The sequence below is a fragment of the Cebidichthys violaceus genome, unplaced genomic scaffold (assembly GCF_023349555.1).
Source record: "Cebidichthys violaceus isolate CVI_PGR_0920_01 unplaced genomic scaffold, fCebVio1.0.p SCAF_49, whole genome shotgun sequence".
Taxonomy (NCBI): domain Eukaryota; kingdom Metazoa; phylum Chordata; class Actinopteri; order Perciformes; family Stichaeidae; genus Cebidichthys; species Cebidichthys violaceus.
The window spans coordinates 102,924-116,532 of record NW_027176694.1 but is presented as its reverse complement, the minus strand read 5'-3'; the positions used below and the strand labels follow the sequence as shown (position 1 = coordinate 116,532).

The window sequence follows — 13,609 nt, the reverse complement described above, 5'->3', positions numbered from 1 at the left end:
TAACTGTCTGATCTTACTGTACATTTTTCTTTATTATACTTATAATGTAAGGACTAACTGGCTTTACATTGCTATACAAAAACAATGCGGTTTCTTTAATTCCTTTTTCTTCTGAAGATAATCAAGGATTTTTGCGTGGGACATGTAGCTTTAGCACTAATCCCTTACAATTCCATGTATGTAGCATCAAGTGCATATTTAATACCAATTCCACAACAGTGAAACATGTTAAACTGAACAGCCAAAACATTTGATAGAAAAGATAAACGCTTCCGATGTTTGAATTATTTCATTGAATTTTAAAGTAAATCTACCAGTTATCGTCGTAAACTGCAAATGAGTATGAATATTTCTGCTAGTTTCCGATAAAAACTGTTAATTGTTTCAAAACATTTCTTGAATGAATATTAAGAATGAATAAGGGCTGTCGCTGAGTTGAATCTTTTTTTCTATGTTTTTTAAAGAAACAAATCACTTTATCATTATTACAGACATTTATGATAACTTATTGAGGAGGTGTATGTGTACAGTGTGGGGAACACTGAGGATACTCAGAGTGGACAGGCGGACACACACTTTCACGAGGATGCTCGCAAACAAGAAGATGAAGAAGAAGAAGGGGTTTCTGGGTAAGTGTAGCATGCATAGGCTCCTAGAGGACCCCTGTGCACACTTCCAAACACTATGTGTTGAGTATATTTGTTGTCCTGGGCATGGAACTGTGTTTGGTTCTGCTGGGATGGATAACCACAGACACTGAGAAGTTTCATTTTGTTTATGTATTATTATGAAGTACTCTTATTTTCTCACGACAAAAAATAGTTTTCTTTATTTCCTGTGTATTTTTCGCTTTGGTAAATGGGGCCCTGCCCTCTAGCGCACACATTACTGTTACATCATAGCACGATGACAGACACCTATGTGGACGCCTGCACACATCGTCGGTTATTGTTTATAGACTTACAGGCACAGAGGCATGTTCCAGGCTTAACAGAGCGTTGGTGGGATAAGTAAAAGCCCAGGCGAATAAAAAAAAAAAAAAAAAAAAAAAGAAAGAAAGAAAAGGAAAGAAAAAATAACATTCCCTCCATTCAACCCCCACACACTTTGCTCCACCGCTCCGCTGGAGAAAAAAGGGGAATAAAATAGAGTGACCCTGCCACTTGCAGCTCTCTTTTTTTCCCCCACTGTTCTCGTCTTCCTCCCCCTTGCCGCGTGAAATCAAATTTCCATGTGGCTCCCGTATCTGTTGCACAGCGAGGTGATTTATCAGGGATGCAAAGAGCATGCAGAAACAATCTTTATTACATCCATTTCCTGCTTGTCAGCCGGGATCATGTTGGCTGTTCATTAAAGGCGCGGCGCAGGTGAGGAGAATGCATCCCGATGCCTTGATAGATTGTCTGCTCCCCTGTGGTGACAGCAGCTGGATGGATTGAACAGCGGGGGGCAAGGAGGGTGGAAAGAAAAGCGCTGACTCCGTCGCTCCCCCTGTCAGACACACTTTTACAGAGCTGGCCAGTGTCATTTCCAGCAAACAGCCGCACACGCAGACTTCTGACACTCTTTGGACTTGAGCCAGGAGCCTGCCTTAATGCATGGATGCATAAACACCGTGAGCGTGATGTAAAAACAAAGAGACGCACACATTGGCTCTCTCTGCTGAAAACACCAGAGGATAAAATACATAAACTGAAACACATTCTAAAAAAAAAAAAAGAGAGAGAGAACTTATAATAAATTAAAATAAACATTCATTATAATAACAAAGAAATTACACTCATACGTACAGGTACTTCTGTGTTGCTTGGCGACCAATTTGTTTAGCTACCTGCCAATGACTTTGTTGCTTGGTGGCAAAAGATAATCACGATAATCATTCTTAGTTTGCGTTTCCTCACCAGCCGGCTGTGTGTTCAGTGGTCTGTGTGTAACACTTTTTCAAATGTGCAGTGATTAGGGAAATTATGGCCTGTTTTGTTTACACTGCATTGGGAAAATACAGTCAGTTTGCGCTCAAATTCCAGTAATATTAATATGATAGAAGCCACTACACCCGTGTGGAGCACATACAAATCACCAGCATGCCACACAACGCCAGCTGTTGGTAAAATACGGTGAGTATTTTGGAGAACTAATATTTTCAATAATGTTAATTAGGCAACAGCATGCCAGGTCCAGACCATGTACTGTATCATGACATCACGGATTATTCCAGTATAGTTTTTTTTTTTGGTATGCATGGTTTCTGTAGGACACAAACACACCGCATGAGCAGACAGTAGATTAAATGCTTTTCATGCTGTAGACACACCTCATTAAGTCAATCAGCTGAGACTGTAGCGTCTCACGAAGTACAGCTCTGCCTCTTACAGCAGCCACGTAAGCCTTCATAATCAGCCATAAAATGTTTTATCACACCTCCTACATCAACAGATAAACACATAGAGTATGACAACATACAGTAAATACAGCTCTGCATCTATATTGGGCTCACATTGTTCCCTCAGTGGAGTGCTTTTCAAGGTACAACTATAAAATTCCACCATCTTCGCCTTACTGTAATTCCTAGGACATAAAAAAAAAAAAAGAAATGGCACAATGTGTACATCTTCTATAGAGTGCAGTAAAAAGATGTAGAGAGAAGGCAGGATCGGCTAAAACAGATGTTTACCTGTATCCTACATGCTATTGCGGCGCTCTGCAAAGAAGACAGCATATTTAAAAAGGATCATTGCATTATGCATTATGGGAATCTGTACTCGCTGAATTATCTTTGACACGGCTCAGTCTTCCTTGTGTATATTCCACCTCTTTTCTCTCTTCTTTCTCCCTCCCTTCCCCAGTCTAATTTGCGTCCTGTGCCTCTCCGTGCACCAATGACATGTAATGACAATGGCGTGAGCGCCGATCGATACTGGAGTGCTTTCGGGGGCCGGCCGAGCCAGGAGGGCCGGAGGCCAGCGTTGATAGCAGGGTGACAGGGACACTGTGGGGTTGTCTTGGGAACCTTTTCCCAAAGGCTGGATGCCATTTCACTGACGAATCTGTACATTTAACCTTATGGGCGCTTCATGTTTATGTTGACGTGCACTGTATGTGACGGTCGCAGTGGCGTAAGGTAGTTACGATGGATACGATCGCTAGTTACCAGTTGTGAAGCGCGCGCACACACACACACACACACACACACACACACACACACACACACACCATCTTATCACATGATCAAATAGAGACTTGACATTGGACGATAAAAATACACGTGTAGCATTAACTTTGTTATTGTCTGTTTTACCCCCCCCCCCCCCCCCACCACCACCACTTCCCAAAAAAAAAAAGATGGAGATGGAGATAGGTTTGACCTCCCAAGGACAAATACATAGAAAATGACACCAATGTCTTGCTAATTTAAGTTCTTCTTTAAAAACAAGCATGTTTACAAGCATACAGGGTGGAAATCAGACCCCCCCCCCCCCCCCCCCCCCCCCCCCACAGGCCTCAGTGCAATGGTACTGTCTATATTCACGCCCCTGGACAGTTTGTCTTTTATGCCTGCTATGTATGGGTCCTAAGGCCTCGTGAATCAAAGCATTCATAGAACGAGTTCTAAAAATGTGCCCATATGGACAAGAAAGTTGCTATTCATCAAACATGCGTACGCACACATTTACATAACGAACAAAGATAAATATCACCTGTTCCATATTAATGTGCTTGTGCACGTACGGGCTCAGTTACATAAAAAGACACTCCCAAAAATGCCATATATTGTCAACCACATCCTTCTTCAAGGAACGCTTCCTTTTCATTTTCTCAATTCATCGTTTAATCTATAACACATAAGAAAACAGTGATTAAAATCCCATCAATATCTTTGAGCCCGAGGTGACGGCATCAAATGTCTTGTTTTGTCCAGCCGACCGTCCAAAGATCTTTAGTTTACTACAACGTAAGACCAAGAGAAACAACAGATTCTCACATTTGAGGAACCTAGAATCGTCACTTTTCCTTGAAAAAACAACCAATTATCACAGACTTGTAGATTCATTTTCTGTTGATCGACTGACGGATGAATCCACTAACCATTGCAGCTCTGCTTCAAATCTTATTACATAGTTACCGTAGTTAGACAGTGAGTGATGGAGAGAGCACAACTGGCCAGGGTCTCCCGACTGTGTGCACAGGTAACCCACCTGTGCACACAGCCGTCGCCACCTTACAAATACGCCGCATCATCAATCAAACATGTCTAAAGTGTCATAGCTGAGAACGCTACCATTGCCACAACACTAACTGAAATCCTGCTGAACCAAACGGTTTCATTTCCCACCTCCCACAACCGAATTTGCTTTATTTCCTGCACCTTTTTAAAACACTTTTAGCATAACGGAAAATATACCTTGCTTAGTTTAAATCAATTATAATGAATGCAGGCTGATTACTACAGAATGTCATTAAGGGATCTACGAAAACCGCAGGTGTTCAGTGATGCACCGCTTGAGGAACAAGATGAAATAGAGATGTTGATGGCATTTTTATTTGCTTAATATATTTTACAAAATACACCAAAAAAAAATGCACAAAATTGTGCATAAGCACGTTGGTGAATGAGGCCCCCAATTTTATTGAGTGGTGTTTTGTAAGGGTCATGCTGAAGTCCATGTACAGTAATAAAAGTAAATGCAATGCAACCATTATCTAATGATGCAGCTGTGGGACAATAGTCTGAACGAGGAGGGTCAGAACAGAACCCGGACATGGGCATGCAAATTAAAGGTGGCATGGTGAATATGACTCGACGCTTGTAGAGGGCCGACCTCTGATGCCAATTACATTACCTCTAAAAACAGAGGGATTGTATTGAAGGGTGGAGATGGAGGAGGAGGGGGCTTTCACTCAAAGAAAAATAATTTATTTCATTGTGATATTAAAATCAATAGGCATCGATTGAAAGGTGGCTAAAGGTGAGCGTGTACACAATCTTTCAGTTGTGAGAGGCAGACTGTCTGAGAGGAGGAGAGACAGAGAAAGAGAGGGAAGAATAAGAAAAAAAAAAAAAAAGAAGGGTTGGCCAGAGGAAGGAGTCACCTCGTAGTTAACAAAGAGGGAACAGGAAAATAGAAGAGGGAAAGACCAAGAAAATGAAAGAAAGAGATGGAGAGAGAGAGAGAAGGAGAAAGAGTGAGGGAGCTCTTGCCCAGTGGAATCAATACAGAGAGGTGGAGCAGAGTACAATAGCCTCGGAGGAGAGGAGATTCAGTGGTGCAAGTCTAATACTCTGTCTCATACACACACACACGCACACATACATATACATTTATACACACACACACACACACACACACACACACACACACACACACACACACACACACACTCGCCCCCTCTCTGAATCCTTTTTACTCTTGCTTTCGCCTGACATTTCCCTCTATATCCTTCCTCAATTTAATTTCTTTCTCTTTTTCTCTGGCTTGCTTGCTCATTCTGTATCTGCCCTCCACCCCTCACCACCACTACCCCCCCCCCCACCCCCACCCCCTCCCACCCACCCACACCCACACACAATGAGTACTTGTCTGTATGCAGAGGGATGCACAGCGAAGAGAAGACCTTCTGTCCACAGCGGTCCACCATAATAGCAGCATCTTCCATCAAAAACAGACAGCCAAGTAAGAATCAACACACGCGCGAGCAGAGAGACGTGCGTGGATGCAAGAGGACAAAAAGGAAAACACACACACACACACACACACACACACACACACACACACAAATAAGCCATATCTTGGAATAATGGCACGTTTACAGGACATTCTCTCCACTTTCACTCACACACACACACACACACACACACACACACACACACACACACACACACGGCAGAGTCAGAGCCACTTGGATGCAACAAAAGTATCACATGAACACTTTTAACACACACATCCCAAACAGCACACTCCAGCGCTACTCCAGCTCTATCAGCACTTGAGACTAGTGAGGCTTCAATTAGTTCTTGATGAATGAGCCCATAAGATGCCGCTCTCTCATTTCCCTTGTTGCCAGATATCCCAGCAATCAGAGAGAAATGAATTCTCATTGTGGCGTGACTGAGGCGAAGATGACGGTGGCGGTGGTGGTGGTGGAGGGGGAGGGGGGGGGGGACACCAACACAAATCAATCACCCTCTCCACTGAGGGTCTGAGTTCAGCTTAATCACACCAAACTTGACGAGTCTTCGCAATCCTAAAATCTATTTGAATAGCGCACACCACAGCAAACGCAAAAGCAAAATCTGCTATACAAATTTCCGAAGAAAGATACGTTAATTTTTCCAGATATTTTAGATGTCTGCTCTTGGCCTCATTGGTGTACGTTTAAAATGATGCTTCCGGATAGTACACAGCCAGAAACAACCCAAGCATGAGCCCAAAAACACACATCTGTGTCATCACTCTGAGCATCATGTAGCTGTGTACCTATTTAAAAGATGCAATGTGTTGCAGTGAAGGTTGGACTCACCATCATCAATGATGCTGACCACCACTCCAGCACCGGTGACGTTGTTGATCCAAACCGGCATCACATTCAGGTCAAACCCACTCTTGTAGTCGCCCTGTGCAAACTAAACAAAGGCACACACACACACACACACACACACACACACACACACACACACACACACACACACACACATAACATTATTATCACAACTTGAAATGGGAAGTAATTGCACTTGTGTTTCTGTCTGCTTGTCCCTGTAGAGCACTCATCTGCATCATCCTGCTCTTCTTCTTTAGTGTGCGCCACGGCTTTCTAATGTCTCCTTTTTTTTTCCACGTCTATCATTCGTGACCTGTCCTCTAGATGCTACTGCTGTTTCCTGCTCCTGCCTCCCACCTGACCCAGTCTCCTGCCTGATCCGGCTGCTCAGGCAGACACGTGTCCTCACCTGCAGATTCCTACTTATTCATCCTGCCCTGACCTCTTCTCTAACATTGCGCTGTGATGCCGTGTTGCGTACGCTCACGCATACAGTGACGTCCGTGTGCTTAAATCAACAGACGTTACATTACGTCTGCATGTTGCGTTACTGCACGGGCGACTGTGGTGGCTAAGTGGAGAGCAGGGCCGTCCTTCAATCAGAGGATAGACGGTTCAATTCCCCGGCTCCGCGAGTCGCATGTCGATGTGTCCTTGAGCAAGGCCCCAAAACCGCTCCCGTAAAATTGTGCCTACGGTGTAGAAATGTGATAGAATCTGAATTGTAAGTCGCTTTGGATAAAATCGTCTGCTAAATGACTGTAATGTAATGCACTGTGCCATGAACACAAACTTAGCCAATAGGAAGACAGAATAATAAAACCTGTAGTAAATTATAGGACAACTTTTCTTTCTCTTCAAAATGATGGAATGTGTTTACACTTCAGCCATGTTGACGACGACAGCACTTGCTGCAAGTACACTTTTCCCAATAAAAGAGGCAATTTTAGTAATTTAGAAAAGCACCTGTTCAGAAATTTATATTCACAGTCTTAGTCTGTGCTCTTCTTAGTCATCTTCTGGATCTACTACAGTTGTCCTAACCTGCATGGTCATTGCAGGAAAAACTATTTTGTTTCAATGTTTTCAAAAAACAGCTCATATGGGCATTGTTCAAGTATCAAAAGGTATGACAAGTAGTGTCAGTATCCATTTCCCATCAGGAAAGATATCGTTTTCTTGTGGTCTACATGCTGTATGTGAATATAATTTCTGCAGAATCTGTACTGTGTGTGCATAAATGGACATATTTAGTGCAGGTTTAACACGCTTATGTGAGACATCCTTGTGTATGACTGCACTTAACACAGTATGTGTGTTCAGAGTGCCCAGAAGGAGCCCAGAGAGTTCATGAGGAAGTCACAAAGACATATATTGTATCCTTGCGCCTCAAACCACAAATCCACCCACCTTCAAACAAACACATGCACACAAATCTGCACACACATTCCACAGGAAAAAAAAGAGCCATTGTTGCAACTCCCATGAGCCTTGGTGGCCACAGAAATAACTCTCACTTGAAAACACCATCATACAGATATAATCACACACTAACAGTGTACATACAACTTGAAATGATCAGATGTACAAACAAAGTATACAATTAAAAACAACACAATAGATGCACATACGCACAAATAATCACACACTCATGAAGGCGAACACACGACCAATTCAATATTCACAGTGTTTCAAGAGGCTCCAAAGATGGGGGAAAAAAAAACAATTCTCAGTAGGGGATAAGGTGTGTGTGTGTGTGTGTGTGTGTGTGTGTGTGTGTGTGTGTGTGTGTGTGTGTGTGTGTGTGTGTGTGTGTGTGTGTGTGTGTGTGTGCATGCAGTTGCATACCTATCCAGCAGTGGACATTGAAGTCATTACACGTTCACCAACAGTGGACCGATGAGCAGACTGGGGACATTTTGAAAGTCCACTGTTGCTCATGCTTTAAATCATGCTGAAATCGTGTCTAAGAGACTCTAGTAAACTTGTTTTTTAGCAAACAAAGGGCCGGCAAGTGTGTGAATGTTAAAGTCTACATACGTGAAGAAACCGATCTCTTTGAAAAAAATGTATTACGATCATTTTTATTTATTTTTTTACAGAAAATGAAAGGGTACCCAGAAGGCAAGAAAATATGAAGAGTTTAGAAATGTTTAAAACAGAAAAGAAAACAGGATAAGGTTAAAACAAAAACGGTCAAAGATGAAATCAATTATTTTCAATTAAATGAATCACTAAAAACACATCTAACATCAGCCTTTTACTGGTCCTTTAAAAATGTTAAACTCCCCAGACCAAGCACAGAGTTTTTATCAATGTTGCATTGTACTTGTGTCCTAAATCTACTGATATAGGAATCTGTTTGTACATTGTGACAAAAGTTCCCTGGAGTGATTTTCATACTCCAGCATGCATTCAATAAGAATGATTCTGTAGTGATAACAATTTACTAATCTTATTAGTACAATTGTGTGATGTCTTGAACTGGTGCACATCTCTCCAGCATGTTCTGGGTCTACCCTGGGGCCTCTTACCAGTTGGACATGCCCGGAAAACCTCTAAAGAGAGGCATCCAAGAGGCATCCTGATCAGATGCCCGAACCATCTCAGCTGGCCACTTTCATTGCAAAGGAGCAGCGTCTCTACTCCGAGCTCCCTCTGGAAGTGTAAGCTCATCAACTTATCTATAAGGCTGAGTTCAGCCACACAACGAAGGAAATAAATTTCGGTTTCTTGTATCCGCTATCTCATTCTTTTGGTAACTACCCAAAGCTCATGACCAAAGGTGAGGGTCAGAACGTAGATGAACTGGTAAATCAACAGCTTTGCCTTCTGGCTCAGCTGCCTCTTCACTACTGCTTTTGGTGCAACGCTCACATCAATGCTGATGCTGCCACAAACCGTCTATCCATCTCATTCTCCATTTTACCCTCACTTGTGAACAAGATCCAGAGATACTTTAATTCCTTCGCTTGGGACAGTGACTTATTTCAAATACGGAGGGCACAATACCCCGTTTTCCAGCAGAGAACCATGTCCTCAGATTTGGAGGTACTGACTCTGATCCTGACTGTTTCACACTCGGCTTCTATAAGACACAGAGAGTGCTGAAGGTCAGAGTCTGATGGAATCAACAGAACCACATCATCTGCAAAGAGCAGAGACGTAATTCTGAGGTCCCCAAACCGGACACCCTCCTCCCCCGACTCTGCTTTGAAATCCTGTCCAGGGTCATAAGTCTTCTTCAAGTTCACAAAACACATGTAGGCTGGAAGGGCAAACTCCCATGAACCACCAGGGGTGAAGAGCCCGTCCACTGTTAAACGACCGGGACGGAATACGGAATGCTCTTCCTGGACCTGTGGTTTGACAGTCAGTCAGAGACCCCTCTCCAGCACCTAAGAATAAACGTTCCCGGTGAGGCTGAGCAGTGTGATTGATGCACACTCTTAGCACCACCTTCTTTCAATATGGGAACCACCAGCCCGGTCTGCCACTCTATAGGCAATGACCCCGACCTCCATGCGACACTTCAGCATCTCAGGGTGAATCTCACCGACCCCTCGCACCTCGGCGACGAGGAACTTTTTTACTACCTCAGCGACCTCTGCCAGGGATATGGAACTGAGTCTTCCCCCAAGTCTTCAAACTCTGCTGCCTCCATGGAGGACTGTTGGTGGGGTTCAACAGTTTGTCACAGTGCTCTTTCCACCACATGACAATATTCCCAGTCCGGGTTTGCCGTTCTCCTCCCCTTTCCCTTTCTAAGTCGTCTTAACGGTTTGCCAGAACTTCCTAGAGGCCAGCCGAAAGTCTTTATACATGGTCTCCCCAAACTCTTGTTTGGTGCATAAACACAAACAGGAATCTGAGACTTCCTCTAAGCAACTCACAGTCGCATAGAGGCGTTGCTCCAGTTCCCCTGGGAAAACTCCAATACAGTGCCGCTTAGTCGTGGGTTTGTGTATCCTTACACCCGCCTGGCATCTCTCACGGTGGGTAATTCTGAAAAAGGGAGTCCAGCCCCACTCCAGGAGTCTGGTTCCAGAACCTATGCATGGAGGTGAGACCAAATATATCTAGTTATTCCCGTCCAAGCCTTAAGTGTCAAGACCCAGCCACCAGACGCTGGCCAACAAGCTAATTGTATTTTTTAATGAGTGTAGGATAATACTGTGGGCAGCCAAATAACTAATGATTTATAGGTAGAAGATTAATTTATTCTAAGTCAAAGTGAGAATATGTGGGTCACAGAGAGATGTACTAATGTTGAAAAGATTATAATTGAATACATTTCTGAAAGGTAACAAGAGAGTCTTGATGATTCGAGTACCTATTTAATGTGTTCACCAAAGACAGTTTCAATGTAGGCTATGGAGGTTGCTCTTTTGATAGGTAGACTACGGCAAGGGTTGCAAGTCCCCTCTTTGCAATTTTCCCTTAAAAAAAGCATATTAGCATTTATATTATACAAAAAAAAACAATACTATTTATTGTTTTCTTTAAATGACCAGAAAGGTGGTACACACTTTATTGGTGTAGAACGATAGTCCACTGTTGGTAATTTAGAAAAGTATGTATGTGTGTGTGACTGTGAGAATGAGAGAGAGAGAAATTTATATTGAGAGAGAGCCTCTGTGTGTCCATGCGTATATTTGTGCATGTGCTTGGGGGGGTTGCATCTAGGGAGCAGTGCTGCTTTGTAGTTTGTGAGAATAAAGCAGATGAATGGAGGCAGCTAGCAAGCTAATGTCCACCAGAGCACGAGGACCGACCCTGGACGGCGCGCGCACAAACATGCACGCACACACGCACAAACATGCACGCACACACGCACAAACATGCACGCACACACGCACAAAGAAACAAACAGACACACATATGTGCCGAAAACAAACATACACCTTTGTGAACTTGGATATAAGCCCACAGTGAGGCATCTTGAACGCTGACTCACTTCACACACATGAAGTGAAAGCCAACAACACAAGCTTCACAGTTACACACACACACACACACACACACACACACACACACACACACACACACACAAAATCGTGAACAGAATTATAATCATTCTCTGAAGCAGTGGACCACAACCAATCCTATCTCTCTGTACATCTATATATATATATATATATATATATATATATATATATTTATGTATATATATATATATATATATATACACACACACACACACATGCTTAAACCAACATAAATACGTATATGTATACACAGTTCATGTTCCAAAAAGTTCATGCAACACAAGAGAACAAAACCCAAACCCTTCCTATAAGCAGAAGACACACATGCAGACAGAAGAACAACAAAACAATCTCTCTGTCCTGTCTGCCTTTATCTTGGCTGCCCCTCAGCTTTAGCATACAAACACACACACACACACACACACACTCTCTCTCTCTCTCTCTCTCTCTTTCCTCTTTCTCTTACACACACACATTCATAATCCACAGGAAGCATGTCCAATATGGTGTATGGATTTTAGCAGCTTTGAACAAGCATCTTTGGACTCAGCCTAAGCAAGGATACAATGGAGTCCACTTGCCTTGTGTGTGCATGATTGTGTATACTGCTCATCTATGATGTACACACCAGCTTGTAGCAAACACACACACACACACACACACACACACACACACACACACACACACACACACACACACACACACACACACACGTCCTGGCAGGCTACCAACCTTGAGCAGATTACTGACCCTCAATCAATATCCACATCCACCAGAGGCTGATAAAACACAACAGAACGAGAGCGGGGGAGGAGGGGGGGGGGGGACTCAACTTTAGGAATTAGAAATGTTCCATTGTTCAATTAGGTAATCAAGCGATGTAGTTAGGGTTAGCTTTATTGCATAGCCCCGTTTGGTGTCTTTTGCATATCCATGCATCATACTCTGATCCATAAAAAATATTGTCAATAAAGTTTCATAATTGAGAGATTTCAGAATCGAGTATTTGCGCCAATTTGCCCTCTTAACAGAAAAGTTGTGTCAGATTTTTGGATTTTTCGTTCAACATCCCTCCTCCTCCCTCCCTCCATCTATGTCTCTACCACTCTCCGCCCCCGTCCCGGCTCTCACCCCACCATCATGCCCCGAGAGCTGAGGCGTCAATCAATCTGTTGCCCGTTGCCGTGGCGAATCTCTGACCCCGCCTCTCCTCCTCCTGGCTCTGTCAGATTACTCCCTCGCATGGCAGTCAAGAACATCCGCCGTGTTGATTGGCCGAACCCCATAGCCCTGCTGTGTAAGTGTGTGTGAGTGTATGTTGGGATACTTGGCAATATCATATCATGAAATCTATTATTGAAGTTGACAAAGCGTTTGTGTGAACCGAACACAGTGGTACAATTATGTAACAAATCTTGTAAATAAGAACAAGAAAAGTACAACATTTCTATAAGATGTCTGATTACATGCTTCAAACTAGCAGTGAGAAAAACAGGGTCGGACAACTATTGTAAAGATGGACAGCGGTTGATCCCTCAGCACTCCTCTTAGTAGGGCTGGGCATAAAACGCCAATATTTTGCTGGTACCAACCCAAATGTGTCCAGGAGAGAACCCAAAGTACCAAAAGCCAACAACAACAATGTATCAGGTAGCGTATCGGCGCAGGTATGGCAAACATAAAGAAAAATGCCCAGAATTTGAACAGAATTATGTTTAAGCAGTTTCAAACAATCTTCGTGATAATAAGCCAACTGTTTACATCCACAAAATGAGTAATCATGTCTTATTCAAAAACAGAGAATTGGTAGAGACTGCACAGAAGAGACAAAGAATGAAGGAGGGAGTGGTACATCTTCCCAGTCGAACAACTTTGACCTCGTTTGTGCATAGAGAATATGGATAGTACAAAAAAAAAAAAAAGCCTGTAAATGCAACAATTTTACTGTAACAAATAACGTTTTCATACCCAAACATACTGGTTTTGTACTGCTGTTGTTCTGCACAGACACATTTTGGCCAAACCACGTGAACAAGGTTCTGCTGAAGGGATGAGCTTGTCTTGTTTCAAAGCAGTTTGTG

The 13,609-nt window shown here is 43.0% G+C and overlaps 1 protein-coding gene across 1 annotated transcript in view; it reads right to left on the bottom strand.

Annotated features, from left to right (window-relative positions):
- The window catches only part of LOC137887202 (proprotein convertase subtilisin/kexin type 4-like), a 160,102-nt gene that overhangs the window by 111,521 nt on the left and 34,972 nt on the right, over nucleotides 1-13,609 (bottom strand). Inside the window, 1 exon segment of the mRNA XM_068730015.1 lies at nucleotides 6,520-6,622. Within this exon segment, the coding sequence (XP_068586116.1) occupies nucleotides 6,520-6,622 (103 nt within the window).